Below are 23,139 nucleotides of genomic sequence, written 5' to 3'. Positions count from 1 at the left end.
GGCTGTAGGACGCTTGCTGCTCCTGAGCCACCTGCTCCTGAGATGGCTCCCCTGCATCGGGCTGGGCTCCCACTTGGACTCCCGGGCTTTCCCTGGCCACCACAACGCTCAGGGTTGTGCCCGTGATGTCCATGAGTCCAAGGGAGCCGGGAGACCTGTCCACGGGCTCTGCACCTGCTGCAGGCTGACAGGTCTCACTGAGCCTCTCTGAGAGTTGGAGGCTGTCAGAGATAGCCGAGGCTCCTGGCAGGATGGAGGTTCTCTGACAGCCTGAGCTTCTTGCATGGATGGCCGGTGTCTGCTGCTGTGCCATCCTTGCAAGGCTCGAGGCTCTCCCAGGGATGGTGACTCTTCCTGGGAGCTGCCTCCTCATGGGATGGCGGCGCCTGGGGGAGCGGGACGAGCCACAGCAGGGCAGGTGGCCTCGCCTCACCAGCTCCCGCAGCTCTTTCCTCAGGGCCCGCCACATCCCAGAGTAGAGCGGCTCAGATGTCCCATTGCCAGCCCAGAGCAAGGCCATCAGTTCCTGCAGCTGTCGGGCCACTGCCACGCAGGGGCCGCAGCTGCAGGAGCTGCCCAGGGGGCTGGCGGGAGCACCTGGCCGCTTGCGAGGGGTGGCCCGAGGCCTGCAGGGCCTGGCAGCCGCAGGGGCTCCCCGGTTCCTGCGTGAGCCTCTGGGCCGGACCCCGGGGCGCTCGCGCCTCTTCGCTGTCCTTGGCTGCCGCCTCCATGGCTGCCAGTGGCCAAGGGCCCAGCAGACAGCCACAGTGGCCAGCAGCAGGACAAGCGCAGTCACAAAAGTGTCACCGTCACCCATGGCTCCGGCACGTCCCATCGCGACTGCACTGGCGGCTGCGGGGGCTGCCCCGGCTTATATAGGCCTGAGGATGTCACAGTGCTGTGGCCAGGACAGTGTGTGACATCACAGAGCGGCCCCGCCCCAGGGCTCCCCAGGGCCACAGGAGGGAAAATGGAGCTCCCTGTGGGCATTTTGGGGCCCTCTGGAGCACAGTGGATGGACGATTCTTGTCTAAGCAGCACACAGGGATGAGGAGGGCAACGGTGATGCTGTCACCTCCTTGCTGGCACAGCACGGCACATGGATTGGCCCGTGGGATACTGAGAAGTGCCTTAATGGGTCAAGCCCTGCTCAGCAACATCCAAACCATCTGTGTGCTATCCAGTACAGTCCCATCCTGAATTCAAACCCAGCTCTGTGCCACTCTCTGGGAAGAAAATGGATCCTATCCCATTGAAAACCAGTACATCAATCACCTCTTCACCCAGCACACGCTGTCCCTGCCCATCTCACACCTGATGGAGATAGAATCCAGAAGGATTCTCTGATGGACACAATCAAAACTCCTCTTCAAATCCTCCAATAGAGCCTGCATTGCCTTCCCAGCACCCACGAGCCAGGTGACCTTATGGCATTGGGATAACCAAGCAGGTAGAGAGGAATTTCCATCTGTTATCTCATGCTGCCCATGTGTGACGCTGCTGTGTCTTTCCATCCCTTCCCGGCAGTGCCCACGATGATCTTCCCACCACGTTTCCTCCCATCATGCTTTGATTGAAAGGACAGAATTTCCTGGAAAGTTCCAAGGCCTTCCTGACAAGTCAGATACAGCTGGAGAACACTGAGCCAGCAGAGACTTCCTTGCGCCTTCAGGACCTTGGCTACATGACTTAAGGGGATCCCACTGGCACATATCGGCATGACTCCCATCCAACGCCACATCTCACGGGTGTTATTCTGGTCCAGGTTGTCCCCAGCAATCCCAAATAAAAGATCACTGTCCCTCACAGCACTGTGCCTCCACTGCTTGACACCCTCCAGCACCCAGAGAAGGCAGTGGTACTTGGCAGAGCCAGGCTCTGTGGGACAAGGGCACTGGGATCGGCTAAAAGCAGAGAGGAGGCTCAGAGAGCTGAACTGCCACTGGATTCTGCCCCCCTGAGTGGGTCAGCCTGTGCTGGGAGGATGCTTTGCATGGCTTTGGCCATCGGGGCCCTGCTGGCCCTGGGGGGCTGCACAGCCACGGAGGGCTGAGCTGAGTGTCAGACACCCACGGAGAGCCTGGCAGACTTGATCTCCACGGGCACTGTGCCTGCTGAGCCCATGAGGTCCATGAGGCCCATGGCAATGGCCTTTACACTCTTGGTCAACAAAACCATTGTTAACCGTGGTTATTTGTTGGCTGCACAGCCCACACACCTCCCTCCTCACCAGAAGCACTCACTGTGCCTGTCAGGTCCTGTAAATACAAACAAAGAGGGTCATTCCAAGCACAGTTTCTCTCATCCTGGAGAAAAGGAGGCTCAGATGGGACCTTCTCTCTCCCCACAATTCCCTGAAAGGAGCAGTGCCACCTCCTTGCTGGCCCAATTCCCACAGGAGTTCAAGGCCCTTTGGGAGCATTTCCACCCCCAGCCAGTGCCCAATGTCCCCTCATGATGACCAACAGGGTGACGAGGAGCCGCCATTTTAGGGCAAACTGTGATCTTTTTTTCAGGGGCTACAATGAGCCCAGCACCATGGGAATGACTCCAAAAACCTCAACATTTCCCATAGGCTCCATGCCTATGACTGACGACGCTGCAGTCCCAGCAGGTCAAATGCCCAGCCCTGCTTCCTTTTTCAGGGGAAGAAAGAGGAACAATTTTGCCAGGGCTCAACCTGTAATGACATTTTCCCACTTCTCATTGATCTACAGCTTTGGAGAGGAGCAAGGTCTCTCTTCCTGCCACCTGGTGGCCCTTGGAATGCACACCCAGGCCCTTGCGGCACTTCAGGTGACTCCAAGTTGCTTTGTCAGTTTGAAAGGGCAGCTGTTGTTTCACTGTTGCATTTCTTGCCTTGCTGAAGCCACTCCTACCAGTACTACAGCCGGAGCTTGAAGACACAAAACCACCTACATGGAGGAAAAGGCATCAAAACCTTGACAAAGGCAGGAGGGAACACTCTGATTTCCCCTTTTCCCAAGAGGTTTCTTTAGCCGGAGTTGCTAACAAGGACCAGACGTGACAGCGCGCAAAGGGTGGGCGGCTGGTTTATTTTTTCAGCCCTCGGTCCTGCGTGGGACTCGGTGCCTGGGTGCTGCAGGGGCTCCAGCTTGGGAATCAAAGGCGCCCGCCCCACAGCCAAGGGTGGCGCCAGATGTCCTCCAGCTCGGCCCGCTCCACGGGGTGCTTGCCCAAACACCAGCGGATCAGGTGTTGGCACTCTGGGGAGAGAAGGCAGAAAGCGCCGCTCACTGGCACCAGCCTCCTGCCCGGCCGCTCCCGGCAGTGCCTGCAGGAGCCGGGCCAGGCTGCGAGTGCTCAGAGCTGCCCTCGGCGGGACAGCGGCACGGCAGGACACGGCCACCTCCTCCAGCCCGGCGTGCCACCCGCAGCCCCTCACGGGCCCCCTCCTGGTGCCGGCCCTCGAGGGCACAGCGAGCTCCCGCCCAGCTGCGGCAGGGCCGGGCCGGGCCGCGCGCTGCCGTCTGCCAAAGCCGCCTTCTTGAGGCCCACACCAACCTGGAGACACCTGCCGCCAGAAGAAGAGCTGCCCCGAGACGGTGTCATGGTCGTTGCGGAAGGGGAAGCACCCGCAGACCATGACATAGAGCAGCACGCCCAGGGACCAGACGGTGGCCGGCTCCTGGCGGTAGTAGCCCAGGCAGAGCCACTCGGGCGGGCAGTACATGCGTGTTCCTAGGGGAGACAGGCGGCGCTGGCCGGGCGCAGGCTGCTGCCTTCCAGAGCCTGGCGCCGGCCTCCTGCCAGAGGCAGGGCCTGCACCGGCGGCCACAACTTCCCCCAAGGCCACCCCGCACCCCCAGACAATTGCCCAAAGCCAGGAAACCGCTCTGCAAGGCAGGGAAGGCCAGAAGAGCAGCCCAAGCCCAAGCAGGCCTGCCAAGCCCAGGGGCCGAGGCCTGGCTTCTGCAGACCCGCGCTGTCGGCAGGGCCAGCAGCGGCTCCTGGGGCACAGCACCTGCCCCGGGGCACAGGGCAGCCGGCTGAATGCCGCAGCCACAGCCCAGGGGGGAATGGCTCAGTGCAGGGCCTGGCAGGGGGAGCAGGGCCCGTGACGTGGACTCACCGGCAAATTCCCTGCAGGGGTGATCGTGGAAGAACGTTGTCCTAAGCAATTCCAAATGGAAGATCACTGTCCCTTACAGCACCATGCCTCCACTGCTGGATGCCCTTTGGCACCGAGGGAAGTCATTGTTTGCAAAACTGGCGAGTCACAGCTTTAATTGTAACTGATCATATCAGACAGCTCACTAATCCTGAGAGCCTCACATTAAGTTATGACTTTGTTCACCAAATGAGCCTCTCATCGAATGGGATGATCTAGAATGAAGACACAGTGAAGCATTTAACCCCAGTACCTCTTTAACTGGTCCCGAGGGAGGAGACCTGATAGAAACTCATGATTGCCTTTAGGTAATGGATCTCTAGATGCCATGGAGATATTCAATTATCCCCCTTGGAATTAATGTTTGGGATTTTTTTTTTCTGGAGCGGTAAATTAGTATGTTGATGGAGGTTTCTGGTTGTGTTCCCAACATGACAGCCATTTGGTGCAGCCCATGAACACAGCATCACAGTCCACGTGGGTGTAGGACAGATCCTTGTGTTTTGCTTCTTTCCTTCTCCCACTCCCCAGTGCCATCAGCTCCCCCAGCAATGAGGGTGTTCCAGGCTGACTGAGGGCAGCGCAAACGTGCAGCAGCTCACGGATCTGCTGCCTCTGCACTTCCCGGGATAGGGCTGCCCTGAGCCTTGGCATGGAGTGAGGATCTCCCTTCTCTACTGTGTCTGACCTTCCTGCCCCAGCCTTGCTGGGTTCCATTGAAGTTCATCCCGTGAGGGACACTGTCCACCCAGATCCTGCTTCTGATTCCTTGCGTCCACAGCACTATTTTCCCTGTATTTTAGCCTTTGTAAGGGGCTGGGGTACGCAGGGGACAGTGTGTTGAGCTTTCCCCAGCCAGCATTAGCGGTTTCAGGCTGCCAAGAGCTCTTGCGTCTCCCTCTGATCCCTCCTTCCCGACTTTTCCCCTCAGCAGCCCCGAGCCTTTTCCCGCCCTTTTCCCCTTCAGCGCTGGCCCCGCCCCCCTCAGCTCGGAGCGGCTCCCGCCCTCCCCTCCGCAATTAACGCCCTTAGTTCTTCCCTCATTAATACCTCACTCATTAACGCCCTGGCGGCCAAGAGCAGGGCTTTGGAGGAGCTCTGTGGGACACCCTGGCTGCGTGGGGCAGGGTAGAGATGGTCGGTGTTGCCCTTCGCTTTCAGGGCAGGGATCCAGGGCACCCATGACCCCTCGGGAAAGATGCTCTGTCCCAGCCCACGCCTACATGAAAGGGAGACGAGGAAAGCAGGGTGCCAGACTCACAGAAACCTTCAAGAGTTCCCCAGTTGTGTGTTCTGCCCCCTCACTGTTCCCCTTCCAGCTCTGTGCCATGTTTACAGAAGCTCAGAAAGAAGAAAAAGAGAAATAAGCTCCACAGCAAATTCTTGGAAGAAAATTCCATCGGTGGCCATCTTCCTGAAAATCTAGGCTGTGGGGAACATGGCACAGGGTGTCCCTGGACACAGAGATGGACACTGATCCCTCCTGGTTCTCATTGGCACCCATCCCAGGCAAGGATATCCTCCTGGATCTGTGCCAGGAAGGTCCCTGCTCCCTGTGTGGGTCAGGAGGGGTAGAGGTGGCTCTCTCACTCTCATCCCACTCATTCTCCCCTGCACTGGCTTTGCCTCTGGGGCTAGGGTTCCAAAAACCACAAAGCCCAGAGCTCCAGGCACACTGCAGCTGCAAAATCCCAAGGGGAACACAAAACTGCCACAACACGGCTGCCTCCATGGCTTTTACTTGGAACCAGCCTTAGCCCAGGGCTGCTTTTTTACTGCCTAGGATTAGGGTTAGGGTTACACCCAGGGTTAGTGTCTCAGAAACCACAAAGCACCCTCCTTTCTGGGGTATCCAGTCCTGTTCCCATGGGGAGGGTCCTTGGCAGCACCCATGGCATAACCAACCTTTGTGGGAGGCTGGGAGCCCTGGTGAGGGAGGGAGCTGTTCCTGGTGTGCAGAAACTCGGCTCTGCTGTGTGCCAGGGGCTTTCTGCCTGCTGGGCAGGGTAAACAGCCTCTCTGAGCTCAGCTCCATAGCCACTCCTGCCCACAGCTCCTCCAGACACCATCTGCTGTGGACACGTCCTCGCTACTGTCCCTTGGCCAGGGCACTCGTGGCTCATTCCAGACCCTTCTTCTTGCCCAGGGAGCCTCCCACCAGTTAAAGGGGTCTCCCTAGATCTCAGGACTCTCCAGCTCAGCCCCCCTACAGCCAGGCTGCAATCTGAGCTCCACCTGCCCTCAGGGATTGGCGGCCATCTTGGCCACAGAAACCACCTGTGACAATATGAAAAGGGCCAGCAAAACCTCAGCTTGGGGCATGAGGAGAGCAGACTTCAGACTGCTCAGGTAACTGGTAAGCAAGGTCCCCAGGGAAAATATTTTTGCAGGTGCTGGGGTCCATCAGTGCTGGTCACTTGAAAAATCACCTCATAAGGTCACAGGAACAGGCAATTCCCAAGTGTCAGAAACCAAGAGGCAAGTTAGAAAGCTGGCTTGCCTGAAGAGGCATCATTTCTGGGAAAGAGTATGGAAAAGGAAGCTGTGTGCCCAGTGGAATCAAGGTGAGGAGAAGAAGATGCCTCTTGCCACTGTAGGGAGAAATCTGGTGCAGTGAAAGCTCAGCTGGAGATGAAAGTAGACAGAAATGAGGGGCACAATAAAAAGATTTTTTTAATTTAAAATAATTTAAAGTTTAAAATTTTAAAATAATTTAAAATATATTAAAGAAAAAAAACATTGCAGAAATAATATTGTCCCATTCAGGAGGTGGATGGTCATCTCACAAACAGGGACAGAGACATGGTACAGCTCTTTAATGCATTCTTTGCCTCTATCTTCAACACTCATCCCTCCCCAGTAGAAAACATTGATTGCACCAAAGAACACTGCAAAGTCCATGAAGGGGGCAAGGCCTAGTCAGAAGAAAGCAAACCACACCTGACTGATCCACAGCATTGCCACCTTGAATCCAAACCCAGCATGTGCCAGCTATTGGGAAAAAATGAACCCTGTCACAGTCAAAACCAGAGAAGTGGGAGCACCATAAGAGCTCTTTGGAAAATCCTGATTTATTTAGAAGAGAGGCGTCCAGAAGTTGGTGAGCTGCTAACAAAAAACAATTCTAGCCCACGACAGCCATTTCAGGAGAGCTGCCCAGAAACAAGGGAAGTTCAACTCCCTTTGTCTCTGGAGGATCTTCACAGGCAAAGAATAGAGTTTGTGTGAAGTTGATAAAACTGAAACATCCTGGGAGCCATGGGCTTGACACTGGCGGTACCAGCAGAATTTCTGACGAGCTGCCACTAGCTCCAGGGTATAACTGACCGCAACAGTCTTAGGTCTGTACCTCCAGGCTTTTTCTGGCCATGCCCATCTTCAGGGATGAGCCTGTTCTCCTGATCCCTGGGGTAGGGCCGGCCTGTGATGTCACACACTGTCCTGGCCACAGCACTGTGACATCCTCAGGCCTATATAAGCCGGGGCAGCCCCCGCAGCCGCCAGTGCAGTCGCGATGGGACGTGCCGGAGCCATGGGTGACGGTGACTACGTCCTGACTGCGCTTGTCCTGCTGCTGGCCACTGTGGCTGTCTGCTGGGCCCTTGGCCACTGGCAGCCATGGAGGCGGCAGCCAAGGACAGCGGAGAGGCGCGAGCGCCCCGGGGTCCGGCCCAGAGGCTCACGCAGGAACCGGGGAGCCCCTGCGGCTGCCAGGCCCTGCAGGCCTCGGGCCACCCCTCGCAAGCGGCCAGGTGCTCCCGCCAGCCCCCTGGGCAGCTCCTGCAGCTGCGGCCCCTGCGTGGCAGTGGCCCGACAGCTGCAGGAACTGATGGCCTTGCTCTGGGCTGGCAATGGGACATCTGAGCCGCTCTACTCTGGGATGTGGCGGGCCCTGAGGAAAGAGCTGCGGGAGCTGGTGAGGCGAGGCCACCTGCCCTGCTGTGGCTCGTCCCGCTCCCCCAGGCGCCGCCATCCCATGAGGAGGCAGCTCCCAGGAAGAGTCACCATCCCTGGGAGAGCCTCGAGCCTTGCAAGGATGGCACAGCAGCAGACACCGGCCATCCATGCAAGAAGCTCAGGCTGTCAGAGAACCTCCATCCTGCCAGGAGCCTCGGCTATCTCTGACAGCCTCCAACTCTCAGAGAGGCTCAGTGAGACCTGTCAGCCTGCAGCAGGTGCAGAGCCTGTGGACAGGTCTCCCGGCTCCCTTGGACTCATGGACATCACGGGCACAACCCTGAGCGTTGTGGTGGCCAGGGAAAGCCCGGGAGTCCAAGTGGGAGCCCAGCCCGATGCAGGGGAGCCATCTCAGGAGCAGGTGGCTCAGGAGCAGCAAGCGTCCTACAGCCGGCAGTTGTCGGTCCACAGCTGCCAGGACGCTGTGGCAGCAGGCAACGGCCTGTGCCTGGTGGAGGAGACGCCCCTCGAGACACCTGGGCACCTCCATCTCGAGGAAGCTGCTCCGAGACAGCCACCGACTCCCAAGGAGGCCCTAACAGAAGGTGAGTCTGCGGCTCCCCTGGGGCTCTTGAGGGCCATTCCCTGGCCCGGCCAGGCCAGGGCCTCTGAGAGCAGCCTAGTCCCTGGCTGTTCTCAGTGGCTCTGATGGCTTCAAAAAATCCCTTCGTGGTTTGCAGCTGCTCCTGGGACCCCCCTGCGCGACAGCTCGGGCTGCAGCCCCGGCCGTGCACAAGAGCGGAGTGCAGGCCCGGAGGCCGGGGCCAGCGACGGTGCCGCCGTGTCCCGCTGCAGCGGGGCTCCTGCAGCCGCCTGTGCGCGCTGCCCGGGCCCGGCCGTGCCGCTCGCCAGCCCGACGGCTGCAGGGCGGTGGCCGCTGCCCGGCGCGCAGCAGGGAGCAGGTGAGAGCAGCGCGGCCCGCGGGGGCCCGGGCCCTGGCCTGGCGGGCACTGGGGGGTTCCTGGGCGCAGGGCTGACGGCTCGCTCTCGGCCTTTTGCAGGGCAAAAGAAGGAGCTGCAGGAGCTGTACCAGCTGGGCCCGCAGCTGGGCAGCGGTGGCTTCGGCACCGTTTTCGCGGGGAGCCGCCTCTCGGACGGCAGCCCGGTAAGTGGGCGGCACGGGCGGGCGGGGCCAGAGGCTCGGCGCCGGGGCTGGGCAGGGCTGGAGCTCAGCCCCCGTGTGTCCATGGCTTGCAGGTGGCCATCAAGCGCGTGGCCCGGGAGAGCGTCCTGCGCTGGGACGAGCGGGTGAGTGAGCGGGGCCAGCGGGCCGGAGCGGGCCGGGGCGGGCAGGGATAAGGCCGGGCCCCGAGGGAGGGCCCCGGGGCATGGCGGGGGCAGCGGGCGTGGGCTCAGCGTGCGAGGCGGAGCACGGCGGGGGCCGGGCATGCCGAAGGCCGGGGCTGGCTCCAGGCAGGGGGCAGTTGCCAAGCGTGCCCTGGGCGGGAGGGATCCCGAGCAGCACGGAGGCTGCCCGAGGGGGCACCGGGCCATGCCAGGCAGGGGGCAATGGAGGCACAGGGCAGCACCAGGCCTGGCGCAGGCAATGTCTCGTCTTCCCAGCCCGACGGCACCCGTGTTCCGATGGAGATCGTGCTGATGGAGAAGGTGGACTCCGGCTGCCACAGCATCATCCGGCTCCTGGACTGGTTCGAGCTGCCTGACAGCTTCGTTCTGGTCCTGGAGCGTCCGGAGCGATCGAGGGATCTGCTGGAGCTGCTGCAGGAGCAGCAGTTCCTGAGCGAGGAGGCGGCGCGCTGGCTTTTCCGGCAGGTGCTGGAGGCCGTGTGGCACTGCACCGCCTGCGGCGTCTGGCACGGCGACATCAAGGCCGAGAACCTCCTCGTGGACCCGCTCAGTGGCAGCCTGAAGCTCATCGACTTCGGATGCGGCACGTTCTTCCACGATCACCCCTGCAGGGAATTTGCCGGTGAGTCCACGTCACGGGCCCTGCTCCCGCTGCCAGGCCCTGCACTGAGCCATTCCCCCCTGGGCTGTGGCTGCGGCATTCAGCCGGCTGCCGGCTGCCCTGTGCCCCGGGGCAGGTGCTGTGCCCCAGGAGCCGCTGCTGGCCCTGCCGACAGCGCGGGTCTGCAGAAGCCAGGCCTCGGCCCCTGGGCTTGGCAGGCCTGCTTGGGCTTGGGCTGCTCTTCTGGCCTTCCCTGCCTTGCAGAGCGGTTTCCTGGCTTTGGGCAATTGTCTGGGGATGCGGGGTGGCCTTGGGGGAAGTTGTGGCCACAGGTGCAGGCCCTGCCTCTGGCAGGAGGCTGGCGCCAGGCTCTGGAAGGCAGCAGCCTGCGCCCGGCCAGCGCCGCCTGTCTCCCCTAGGAACACGCATGTACTGCCCGCCCGAGTGGCTCTGCCTGGGCTACTACCGCCAGGAGCCGGCCACCGTCTGGTCCCTGGGCGTGCTGCTCTATGTCATGGTCTGCGGGTGCTTCCCCTTCCGCAACGACCATGACACCGTCTCGGGGCAGCTCTTCTTCTGGCGGCAGGTGTCTCCAGGTTGGTGTGGGCCTCAAGAAGGCGGCTTTGGCAGACGGCAGCGCGCGCGGCCCGGCCCGGCCCTGCCGCAGCTGGGCGGGAGCTCGCTGTGCCCTCGAGGGCCGGCACCAGGAGGGGGCCCGTGAGGGGCTGCGGGTGGCACGCCGGGCTGGAGGAGGTGGCCGTGTCCTGCCGTGCCGCTGTCCCGCCGAGGGCAGCTCTGAGCACTCGCAGCCTGGCCCGGCTCCTGCAGGCACTGCCGGGAGCGGCCGGGCAGGAGGCTGGTGCCAGTGAGCGGCGCTTTCTGCCTTCTCTCCCCAGAGTGCCAACACCTGATCCGCTGGTGTTTGGGCAAGCACCCCGTGGAGCGGGCCGAGCTGGAGGACATCTGGCGCCACCCTTGGCTGTGGGGCGGGCGCCTTTGATTCCCAGGCTGGAGCCCCTGCAGCACCCAGGCACCGAGTCCCACGCAGGACCGAGGGCTGAAAAAATAAACCAGCCGCCCACCCTTTGCGCGCTGTCACGTCTGGTCCTTGTTAGCAACTCCGGCTAAAGAAACCTCTTGGGAAAAGGGGAAATCAGAGTGTTCCCTCCTGCCTTTGTCAAGGTTTTGATGCCTTTTCCTCCATGTAGGTGGTTTTGTGTCTTCAAGCTCCGGCTGTAGTACTGGTAGGAGTGGCTTCAGCAAGGCAAGAAATGCAACAGTGAAACAACAGCTGCCCTTTCAAACTGACAAAGCAACTTGGAGTCACCTGAAGTGCCGCAAGGGCCTGGGTGTGCATTCCAAGGGCCACCAGGTGGCAGGAAGAGAGACCTTGCTCCTCTCCAAAGCTGTAGATCAATGAGAAGTGGGAAAATGTCATTACAGGTTGAGCCCCTACAAATGTCTCCCTCTTTCTTCCCCTGAAATGGGAAGCAGGGCTGGGCATTTGACCTGCTGGGACTGCAGCGTCGTCAGTCATAGGCATGGAGCCTATGGGAAATGTTGAGGTTTTTGGAGTCATTCCCATGGTGCTGGGCTCATTGTCCCCCGAAAATATCTTCCTCTGTAGGATATGAGGTCAACGTTATTGAAGTTGTTCAGGCTTATGCTTACCAGAAGGTCCCATGGGCTCAGGGTGGCCGGTTGGGCATCGGTTGAATGGTGAGAGGCCGTTGGGAGTGAGCAGAGAGTCAGTTGTAACTGAGATTGTGATTGGCTGGAGGAAGACATCGCAAGTGCATGCGCAGGAAGCTGATTGGCTGACCGGATGCGTGGACAGCATGTGAGCACAAAGCTGATTGGCTGAAGGACTGCGTGGACAGTGCATGAGCAGGATGGTGATTGGCTGAAAGGACACGTGGACAGCATGTAAGCAGATAGCTGATTGGATGGTACGGCACATGGACAGCAGCATGGCAGCTGAGTCAGGCAATGGGTGCCTTCTTTCTGTTAAGTTCCGTGAAGTCTTGGTTTGGTTTCAGTTATGTCAGCTTTGTGAAAAATGCCATACACGTGTCAAAAATTAGAAGTTTAATAGGAAGAAAAGAGTAATAAAAATAATAATGCAAATTAGGGCAATAACAAATTGGACAATCAAATTTAGGACAATTAAAAGGAAAGTATTACGGATGTCTGTGCGCTGTTGCCCTGCCACAAAAGCATCTTTTGCTAACAAAGGACTAACCCTTAAAAGCAATAGCCTATTGCATCTTTAGATATCTCATACATGATTTAAACATGTCTTTCAAAACTAAGGGTGTTTCTGCTTAATGTCTACTTCCCCCTCTCATCTCATAAATCAATCACCTTGGTCCCTTGAAGTCTCTGAGTTGTCCCGATAAAGAGGCAATAATTTTTCTCTTAGCATCTTGGTGTCTTGTTGCTGTTATCTCCTGGCAAAGAATTTTTGATTTCTTATCTGTTCCTCAAGTTAGTCACAAAGAATATCTTACATAGCATAGTTTCTATTTTAGTATAATACTATAGCCTAAAAACTATATTTACTTAAAAGAGATTAATACAGCATAAATTTCCAACATAATACATACAGTATTAATTTTAATATTTGCAAAAAGCCAATTATATAATATGCATTTTTCAAAAGGTTGAAATTGAAATGTTGAGGTGGTTTTGCATGGCAGGCACTTACAGAAGTGATGCAAAGAGAAGCTGCTAGCAGTTTTCTCTGTGTCTGACCAAAAAAACCCGATCAGTAAATAGCTTTGGGAATTGACAATCCCAAAGTTAAACTCAGTGTTAAACCACTGAGAAAGATGAACACCTATGTAAAAAATGAAAAATCCGAGGAAATCCCTCATTCTTTTCTGGCCGGGAAAGATGTAACAGGGGCCAGGTCAGGTGGCGGCGGGGCTGGACCCTCTTCCCTTGATTCAAATCCTCCCTTGAGTGAGAGATAAGGATAAAGTGCAGGCACATAGAGAAGCAACATGAAGACACCAAGGTCAGTGAAGAGGAAGTAATGTCCTGAATGGGAGGGATAAGGAGATGCCTTGATCTTGGGGTTGAAATTCTCTTGTAAAGCTATGGAGAAGAATTTAATTGGTCCATCAATTTTTTTCCCCCCAATAACGCATTGAAGAATTATGGGGGGACGGATTGTTCAAAGCTGTGTTGAAGCAGGCAAATATTGAAAGAGCTATGAATTTAATAAGAAGTTTGAAAAGAGGAAGAACTGTGATGAAGACCCTGTCCCCCCAGGGAGAGAAGAAGAAGGCTTCTGTACCCAGAGATGAAGATGATCTCAGAGACAGATATCAAGACAATGTTCATTTTTGTACAATTCATCCCTAAAATAGCACCCCATAACTTGACATGGCCCCTAAACAGAGCTGTGGAAATAGCAGTGGAAATGGGAAGGACTTCAGATTCCCAGGCAGCTGCTATTCGTGGAAATTGAAGTTTTCTCATGGAGTAGTCTCCATAAATTTACTGGAGGGACTCCTCTCCCTAAGTGAACTGCAGAAAGACTATTCTAGAAGTGATTACCTGACTAAATTGCTTCTGTATGTTGTGAGGGGGAAAGAAAGCTTGTGGGGGGGTGGAGAAGTGTTCTAAAGGTTTTCTTCTGATTCCCATTTATCTTTCTTTTAGTTACTGTTAATAAAGCTCTCTTTACATCCTTTTAAAGTTTTGAGCCTGCTTTGACCTCTTCCTAATCCTATCTCACAGCAGAAAATGAATAAGTATATTCTAGTGGGTGCACTGGCCTTTGACCAGCACTGAAACCCACCTCAAAGATATAAAAAGGGGAAGATTTTTACAATAAAGCCATCTCCTAGGGATGCATAAGGGGGTCTATGTCACTTTGTTCCCCACCACTACATTCCTCTGCCTTACAAACAACTGGTGGAGATGGAAATTGCAGTCAACAGTGTGGTCACAGGAAAGCACTTGGGTGCCTGCCCTGGCCCTTTGGGCTGGTGCCAGCTACAAACCTGTGCCATGTTCTGTCTATTGCCCTGGCCTACCAACACTGGGTTTGGGAAAAAGATATGTTTTTTTTACATAAGTGCCCCTGCTCTTTCATTTTTCCTCCCTTTTATGAGGGCTCCAACCGTTTTGTACCCAGAATGTGTCTCCAAGTCTCTGCCTGAAGGCCTGAGCTGAGCCATGATCCTTCCAGGCAGGCCCCCACCATGAGGGGATGGTGAGAGCTCTGAGTGTCAGCCCTGCTCTGGAGGCTGAGCTGGGAGTGATCATTATCCCTTTTCCAACATCCTGTGGGCGGTGACTGCCAGTTCGCCAAGGGCCATGGCACATTTCCTCCAGGAGCAGGAGGTCCCCGTGTCCCCACAGCCCTGGGCTGCCGGTGACCGCAGGCCCCATCCCGCTCTGCCTGGGCCCGGAGCCCCTGAGAGCTGGAGGTGTCTGGTCAGTCCACAGTTTGTGCTGAGGCCAGAGGAGATTGTGTCACTGGGGGGCTGCCAGGGCCCCAGCTCACATGGGCAGCTTGTGGGAGTTTGCCACCTGTGGGTGTTTCCCCACTCTATCCCCATTCCTTTGGAGGTGGCCATTTCCCCCTCACGGTTTGCCCTAAAATGGCGGCTCCTCGTCACCCTGTTGGTCATCATGAGGGGACATTGGGGCTTGGCTTGGGGTGGAAATGCTCCCAAAGGGCCTTGAACTCCTGTGGGAATTGGGCCAGCAAGGAGGTGGCACTGCTCCTTTCAGGGAATTGTGGGGAGAGAGAAGGTCCCATCTGAGCCTCCTTTTCTCCAGGATGAGAGAAACTGTGCTTGGAATGACCCTCTTTGTTTGTATTTACAGGACCTGACAGGCACAGTGAGTGCTTCTGGTGAGGAGGGAGGTGTGTGGGCTGTGCAGCCAACAAATAACCACGGTTAACAATGGTTTTGTTGACCAAGAGTGTAAAGGCCATTGCCATGGGCCTCATGGACCTCATGGGCTCAGCAGGCACAGTGCCCGTGGAGATCAAGTCTGCCAGGCTCATATCCCGTTACTAAAGAAGTCTGCACCTGTAATATTGTCATGGCTACACAGGAAGTTCATGTTCTGAGTGGGCAGTATGTTGAAATAGATGGGAGCGTCCTGAAATGTGAGCGAGGATGGATAGTTTTGCAAAGGAAATCTTTCCAGTTTCATTTTCTCCTTCTAATGGAAGAAGAAAAATCACTTACAGTTGCTACTGTAAATAAAAAAATTTCCAGCAGTTTTTTTTAAGTAGACAATTCTACTCTTCAATGCACAGCCCCACTCTTTTGATAAGACTTCCATTGAATGCAATGTGGAATTTGCTAAAGTAGGAACTGCTGGGTGATGCTTACTGAGATGTATTTTTTCTTTAGGATGCAACTGTCTCCAGACTGGGGAATATTGAAGAAATGATAAGTCAATTGACTATTTTTTTCTCATTTAAGGGATGAAATGCCAGAGCAATGTGAAGGACTGGTAGAAGCAGGATATGATGTTTGACAACTAGACAAAGAAAATATAACTTCTTCACTGGGCAGCAAAAAACAGCAGACAGGATCTGGTGAAGCGAGCTGGGAGTCACTGTGACAGTATCAATGCGATCTCCTAGTGTTGCCTGTCATCACTTTGCTACCTGTGTACTTGAAGACAAATGAATGTGCTGCGTGAGAATAAAAGGGTAGAATTCAAATTTAAATGCACTTAGCTTTGTAAAGATGTCACTGAAATGTAAATATAGCCCTGTTTCCTTATATGTGAAGTAAGGATTTCCTATAAGGAAATCATCTAAGTTCCCTTTTCGGGGATGGCTGGAGTGGGTCTGCGTTTGTCCTTGCTTTGCCTGGGGCGGGGCAGGAGGTTCCCCCTCCTCCTCTCTTTTGGGGGGACGGGGGGGCTTCCCCATGCTCATCTGGCCTTTGGGGATTGCCAGGGGGTCTCATCCTCCTCTCGCCTAGGGAGAGGGCTCAGGGGTCTCCCGGCTCCTTTCCCCGGTCGGGAAAACAAACATCAGTCAAAGCCTTCGGGGTGCAGTTAAACTGGATTCCTGCCAATTTTATTGTGCTTCGTCCACGGGGGCGGGGGAGGGAGGGGCGGTGTTCGAGGGGTCTCCGTTCCCCTCGTCCTGGGGGACGCTTGGGAAGGACGTGTCCTCGCCCGTCTCATCCTGCAGGATGATCGGCAGCTTCTCGATCCTCCTCACCTTGGCAAGGCTGGGGGCGGCCTCGGTCCCCATCCGCTTTTGAGAGGACCCTCTGCGTCTGTTCCTCTCAGATACGGGGGGACCTGGCATTGTGTCCATGTCCCTCCGACTCAGGGAGGGCCGGCGCACGGTCTCTCCACCGCCTCGATTTAGGGTGCGGTGGTTCCATCGCCCTCCGCTCTGGGGGGCCACTGGGGCCATTCTCTCTGTGCCCCTGCGGTTTGCGGGGGCTCGCCGCTGTCGCCGTCCTCGCGGCCCCCGGCCGTTCTGCGATCTACGTGGCTTGGACCGGCCGGAGCCGCTCTGTGTCCTTCTTCGATTTTGAGGGGCCGGCATTTTCTCGCTGTCCCTCTTCCCTCAGGGGGTGCCAGCACTTTGTCCCTCTCCTATTTGGGGCGGGGGAGATGGCGGGGCCGGCGCAGGGAGCCGTGAGCAGCCACAAAGGGCTCTCCCACCTCCCTCCCAAGCACGGCGCGCACCCCCCCGTAGCCCGGGCGCGCAGGGTCGCGGCGCTGCGAGGCAGGGGCGGCCCCGAGGCTGCGGCGTCGCGGGGCCGAGGGCGCAGAGCTCCGCCAGCCCCGGCCGCCGCCGCTGCGCTCTCACCGGACCCGGCATTCCCGCCGCACTTTATATAGGCGGCTGAAACCCCGCCCCGCTCACCAACAGCCAATAGGAGCTCTGTGACGACACAATGGGGGCCGGAGCAATAGTGGACGCCTCTGCGACGATTCGGAGATGCAAGGGGCGGGGCCCCGACACCACCGGGCGATGTGATTGGCCAGCAGCCAGAGGGCTCCGTGATGGGCGGGGCCAGGATGTGACTGAGCGATGTGATTGGTTGGAAGGCGGAGCACTCTGTGACAGACAGCCAGTGGGCGGGGCCGGGCTTTGGGCAGCTTTAAGCTGCTCTCGGGGCTTAGGGCGGGCTTAGAGCCGGACCCGGCCTTAGGGCTAAAGGGGGCTTTGAAAGTAGAGCCGGGCTCGGGCTGGGGACTGCGACTGGGGCACTGCCTCAGGAACTGCACTCACAGCCAGCGTCATCTCTGTGGAATTTATTGTCATTTTCTCATCGGTTCTACAGTACAAAAGCATGCAAAAAATAGCCTCTCTCTTCATGGTACATATTTACAGTGCAACAGCCCCGTGCTGTCACAGTACTGAGTGCATTTACATCATGCTGGAATCGTAGCAGAGCACATACAGGGGCAGAGGTTCAGCTTCAAGTGCAACAAGAGACAGAAATACCAACAGAACAGGCCTAGAAATCAGAAAGAGCAGCAAAATTACAGCACAGAGGATCTGCATTGTACCCTCAAGGGTTGCCATTCATGTTTTCTTGCATTTACACCATTTTTGGGAACACTTTGATGGCTTTGTGGGTACTGACGGAGGGTCTGGGCTCTGCCAGCAGCAGCTCTGAGCAAACATGGCTTTTCTCCAGGAGGGGAAGGAGCAGGGCAGGCACTGAGGAGCTGCTTTCCTTCCCTCATCCCATGGAAGGCTGCATTCACAGCAACAGGGTCATGGCATAATGGGGGCTAATTCAGCCTGGGAGGGACTCGAGCAGAAGGATGTGGGCCAGAAAGAAAAGCCCTGCACTGCTCTGCTCAGCAAACTGCCCTACAAACTAGCAGAGAGCTCTGGCACCTCATCCCAGCTCCATTTCCACACCAACCCTCCACTCCCTGCTGCACCCAGAGGTGCTTGGGCTCTCAGTGGCATCCCCAGCACAGCCCTCCTGCCTTGGGAATTCACTGGGATCCCTGTCCCTGGGGGAGCCTGGGCCTCTCAGGGCTGGGACAAAGCTCTGGGGTTTTGGGCAAGATGGGAGGGAAAGCACTGAGCTGGAGAGAACAAACCAGCTCCCAGCCACACACCACACATGGAGAAACCCCCCCATGGCAGCTCTGTGAGGGCTTCAGGGCAGAGTTGTGCTGAAGGAACAGGAAATTTCTCCCAGCAGCTCCTCCAAGCAAGTCTGGCAATAAATAAGGAATGAAATTGCACCCTGGGAGTTGTTTTATGGAGCCACTGTTTTGCATGGAGCAGCCACAGTGTTCCTTGTTGGGATCCCTCTGGTTGGAGCCCTACACAAATCAGCAGCCCTGATGCTGCAAACCTCATCTGCCTGCAGGTGTGACATTGGCAGCAGCACATTCCTGCCCAAAGGGTTAAAGACACAGACTGTGCATTCCCCAGGGCAGGACAAAGGGACCTGACCAGGATTTTTACTTAGCACTACCCCCAGAACCAAAGGCCAAGTGCCATTGATTGAGCAAGACAAAAAATCCATCTCCTGGAGATCACAGATATGTGTGGATCCCCCAAATGAGAAATTTCTTTCAAAAAAAATCTCCTCATTCTGGAAGAGGAAAAGTCTGGAAAACTTGACAAGATGCAATGGTGATGAGGGAAAGAGGAGCCCTGCTGGTGATTCCAAGCCCAGCTACCCCAGGCCAGAGCATCCCAGTGCTCCAGGAACAGCAGAGAGGAAAAACACAGAGCACGAGTGTGCCACACCTGCTCTGCAGAGCCACACTGAACCCCATCCCCTCCATCAGAGAGGAGCAGACAAATATTTACCCATCCAGCTGAAGAGAATGATTTCACTCAAGAGCTGAAAGCGCTGCCTTGCCTGGGATGTTTATTCTCAAACAAATCCCCTCTCTTCAGCCTCTTCCTCTCTTCAGAGCAGAACCAGTTGCCCTGAGCTGCTCTAACATGCACATAAACAAGCAGGGATTTCATTGCAGTGAGTGAGAAGAGCCTGGTTTTGCTATCTGAGCGTTTCTCCTGCTGCCAGGGCACATTTTTCATCTCATTTCATGCAGGTTTTCAGGCTGCTGTTTGTGACACCATAGGGGTGGTTTTTTTAGGGGGATAAAGGAAAGCCTGTTGGCAGATTTGCTGAAGAAACAAGGTGTGACACGAGCTCAGAGCTGGAGGGGGTGGTTCTTGGACATGTGGGAACAGCTCCAGAAGGATTTCTTTTAGCTGAAAGGGCAAGTATTTCAAAGTAGATTTTGAGATAATCATAAAAAACATCCTTTTCTCTCCAAAACTGAAGTGATGATTTAGGTACCACTAAAGGAACATCATATGGAGCTCATTTGTAACTCATCATTTGTTTGGTTGTTTAATTAAGGCTGAGAACAGCCTTGGGCGTCACTAAAATAACCCCAACTGCCTGGGTTAGCAAATTATTCTTGCCACAGATTAAAAATACAATAACTAACATCATGTTTGCCTCCTTAGAGCTCTTTGAGCACAACCCAGGTATTGCTCAGCCTTCAGAAATCCCACAGGGATGGGGATTATCAGAACTCCCTTTTCTGCTTGGCACATTCCTGAGATGTGTCTTTGCTCCAAGGTCACTCCCTGGGTCTGTCTTGGGGAAAGTTCTTTCCACAAACTGGAGGAGAGATCAGTTTGTATCCACAGACTGTCCCTTTCACAAGCAGCAGTTCCACCTGGGTCCTGGTTCCACCTGGACAACCTTTCCCATCTGCAGAATCCCCTGCAGCCCTGAAATCCTGCATGAAATGAGATTAAAAAGCTCTCAGACTTTTCACTCCCTACCTCTGGGTACCTAAATCTTCACGACAAGCAGCAAGTCCCTTGTCCCAGGCTGGGGGAGGGATCAGGGCACCCTCCTGGTGCAGGAGCAGGCTCCTCAGGGGATGCTGAGCTCACAGCTGGTGCAGACACCAAAACCAGGCAGGATTTAGCACTGGAAGCAGCAATGCAGAGCTCAGCCCCACAGCAGCAACCTTGACAGGATCCAACAGCAGCTCTCAGCATTAAAGGTCTCCATTTAATAGAGAAGCTGCAATTTTCTTTCCCATTTTGCCAATATTTCCAAGGAAGAGCCCAGGCTGGAAGGTGCTGAGTGAGGGAGGGTGACAGGCTGGGGACAGACAGAAGGCACCAGCAGCAAAGCCCAGCTAGAAAATGTTGGGAACCATCAAATGAGATTGCAGCAAACAGAACAGGAGCACCAGGATACACCAGCCACTACCAACAACCCTCACACATGTGTCCCCCTGCACAAAAAATGAGGGAACAACGTCCCAAGTCCTCAGGATTAACCTAAAAACAGACACTAAGATGATTATGTAGGAACCAAATTTAATCATGCCCTTTCTTTAAGTGCTATAAAATAAGATTCCAATCCCACTGGCTTCCCAGGGGCATGTTCAGGCCCCATAAGGCTCAAGGGAAAATAATGACATGTATTTTGACAGATGGATGTCACTGGTCTTTACTCTCTGAATGGAAGAGTGAAATTCCTGATTATCCACACAGTCTGTACATCAACAGCCACAAAAATGGCTCTATTTGCCTTTTTGTGTTTACCTTTTTAAGTGTAATCTCTTACCAGTTGTCAAACTATTGAGATGAAGCTTCTAACCCCAAGTTTAGAAGCAATCTATGGATAAAATAGCAGCATCAGTACATGCATAAAAAATCAGAGTATTAAAATTAAAAATTAAAGCCTTTTAAAAAAAAATCAAAAAATCAAGTTGTGAACTTGTGCTCTGTATCTTTCTAAAACCCTCCACCAACATTACATCCTAGGAACGTCTCCCAGTTTGGGTCATTTTCAGGAAATTTAAAAGCATCAGGTTAAAAGATTAGGTGAAGAGATGGAAATGAAATAAAATAAAGCCCAAACCTGCCACTATTTTCAGCTGGAGCCCATGGTCCATGGGTGCAGGAGTGGAAGCATTGCCAGCTCTTTGGCAGAGCAGCCCTGGCAGCAGTCCCTGGAGCACAAAGCTGTTCTGTGTGCCAGCATATCCCCATGCTCAGGGCTCTGTGCCACCCAGGGCGCACCCACACCCAGGGAATCTCCTGGGACTGCTCCGCCTGACTAAAGCCAGGGCTGGGGCAGGACTGACACTGTGCAAAACTCAGGGATCATCCCTCCCTGTGTCTGTCTTTCTCTTTCTTCCCTTTTTGTATTTACCTTTTTAAGTGTTATCTCTTAGCAGTTGTCAAACTATTGAGATGAAGCTTCTAACCCCAAGTTTAGAAGCAATCTATGGATAAGGGAAAAAGGAAAAGGGAAGAAACAGAAAGAAAGACACAGGGAGGGATAATGTTCACTCCAACAGCCCCATCTCATCCTCATTTCACTGATACCCAAAGACATTTTGCCTTCATCTCCACACCAGCAGCAGCACTCCTCATGTACACAAAATAAAATAAAACAAAACAGTTGCCCTCCCGTACAATACCAGTTTTTTTCCCCTGATGCTTGATGTAGAGAATGCAACAACACAAGGACAAAGTCTCTGTGGGGGAAAGGCCCCTTGCGAGGAGCCCAGCCCGGGCGCTCGGGTGAAGCACAAGGCACGCACGGAGGAGCCGCGGGCACCTCGGCCGGGGCTGCCGCCGCTGCCCGGCTCCTCCCGCCGGGCATTCCCGGCTCCCTCGGCTCCTGCTGGGCTCGGGCTGCTCCTGCCGGGCTCTCTCCGCTCTGCTGGGCAGGCCCCGGGCTGGGCCGTGAGGGCGCTGGGGGTGATGGCGGCCCCGGCAGCAGCCGCGCCCTCAGGCCGCGGGCTCGTCCTCGCTCACGTCGGGCAGCTCCGGGTCCCGGGCGGCTTCTCTGCTGCCCTGCGTTCTGCACGGTGTGGGGAGAGAGAGACATGGTGGGCACACAGCAGGACAGGGGGGTTACATCAACAGGGAGCAGCAATGAACCAGCAATGAACCCCTCAGCAATATCCCAGCACAATATCCCTGCAGGGATGGGCAGCTCGGCCTGGACACCTGCTTGGCCTCTGCTCCCAAAAACTTGCACTGCACATACACCACAATAATTTCAACCTTTTCCTCCTGCTCCTAACTTTTGATGTTTTCTCATGCAGAAGGGTTGAGCTGTGCTGCACTCCAGGGCACCCTCGAGGAGCAGCACCTCCACCCTGCCCAGCCACCCCCAGACAGCATGAGAGTGTCACTGGATGGAGGAAAGGGGACACCTCCAGGTGCCACCCACAGCAGACACTGACTGCAGGCAAGTGACTTCACCTAGAACACCCTTTTCTCCACCATAAAGATACCCACAACACAAAGGAGGGGACCATCTCCAAGCAGTTGTGTGCCAAGCCTTGCTCACAGCAGTCTGGCTGTACCACAGAATCATGGAATGGTTTGGGTTGGAAGGAGACCTTGAAGATCCCCTTGTTCCACCTCCTGCTATGGGCAGGACACTTCCCACCGTCCCAGGTTGCTCCAAGCCCTGTCCAGCCTGGCCTTGGGCACTGCCAGGGATCAAGGGGCAGCCACAGCTGCTCTGGGCACCCTATGCCAGGGCATTCTGCAGAACCTGCATGGACAAGCCAGCTTGGCAATGGAGTGTCAGTGCCTGGAGCACACAGTGTCTGGGGGCTCTGGGGGTATTTCCTGCCTAGGAACAAAGTACACACAGGGCTAACCCAAGTTTTGAAGAAACCAGAAATGATCAAAAAATGTGTTCCCTTCTCCCTCCACTTCAGCAAAAACCTGACCTTGAACTCATGGACCATTTCCCTGCAGGAAAGGCTGAGGAACAGTCCTGCCTTCAGTGCCTGTCATCCCCCTCTTCAAATGACTGATCACCTCATTTAGCAGGAGAGGCTCTGTGCTGTGGCAGCTCAGCACAGCCCAGCTCCCTGTCTGGCACATCCTGCTGATCCTGCTGCTGTCAGGGCTGTCGTCAGTGCTGTCCCATCACTCTGAGCAGTCTCTGTCTCTCCAAACACCTCCATGGCAGGCTGAGAGGACCCTCAGGGTGGCAAACAGCAGCCAAAAAGCAGCAGAGATGCAGCACCAGAGCTCCATGTCTGCACAGGAGCCAGGCTCCTGCTGGGAGGCCTGAGGCTGGGTGGGAATCTCCAGTAAATAACTGCTGGTGAGAAATAAGCCTCTATTTCTCCTACATTTTGT

General features: G+C 55.5%; 1 protein-coding gene and 1 pseudogene across 6 annotated transcripts in view; both read right to left on the bottom strand.

Annotated features, from left to right (window-relative positions):
- Positions 1-6,454, bottom strand: part of LOC135455991 (serine/threonine-protein kinase pim-1-like) — a 9,858-nt pseudogene extending 3,404 nt beyond the window's left edge.
- A 10,792-nt stretch (positions 6,455-17,246) lies between these two features.
- CAMKK1 (calcium/calmodulin dependent protein kinase kinase 1) overlaps positions 17,247-23,139 on the bottom strand; it is a 96,552-nt gene continuing 90,659 nt past the window's right edge. For all 6 annotated transcript variants that reach the window (XM_064729081.1, XM_064729076.1, XM_064729079.1 and 3 more), the window contains one exon: positions 17,247-21,835. In XM_064729081.1, coding sequence (XP_064585151.1) covers positions 21,763-21,835 — 73 coding nt within the window. In that variant the 3' untranslated portion in view covers positions 17,247-21,762. The remainder of the gene's footprint in view (positions 21,836-23,139) is intronic.

This window comes from Zonotrichia leucophrys, chromosome 19 (assembly GCF_028769735.1).
Source record: "Zonotrichia leucophrys gambelii isolate GWCS_2022_RI chromosome 19, RI_Zleu_2.0, whole genome shotgun sequence".
NCBI classification, from domain to species: Eukaryota; Metazoa; Chordata; class Aves; order Passeriformes; family Passerellidae; genus Zonotrichia; species Zonotrichia leucophrys.
This window is presented reverse-complemented; position numbering and strand designations above follow the sequence as displayed.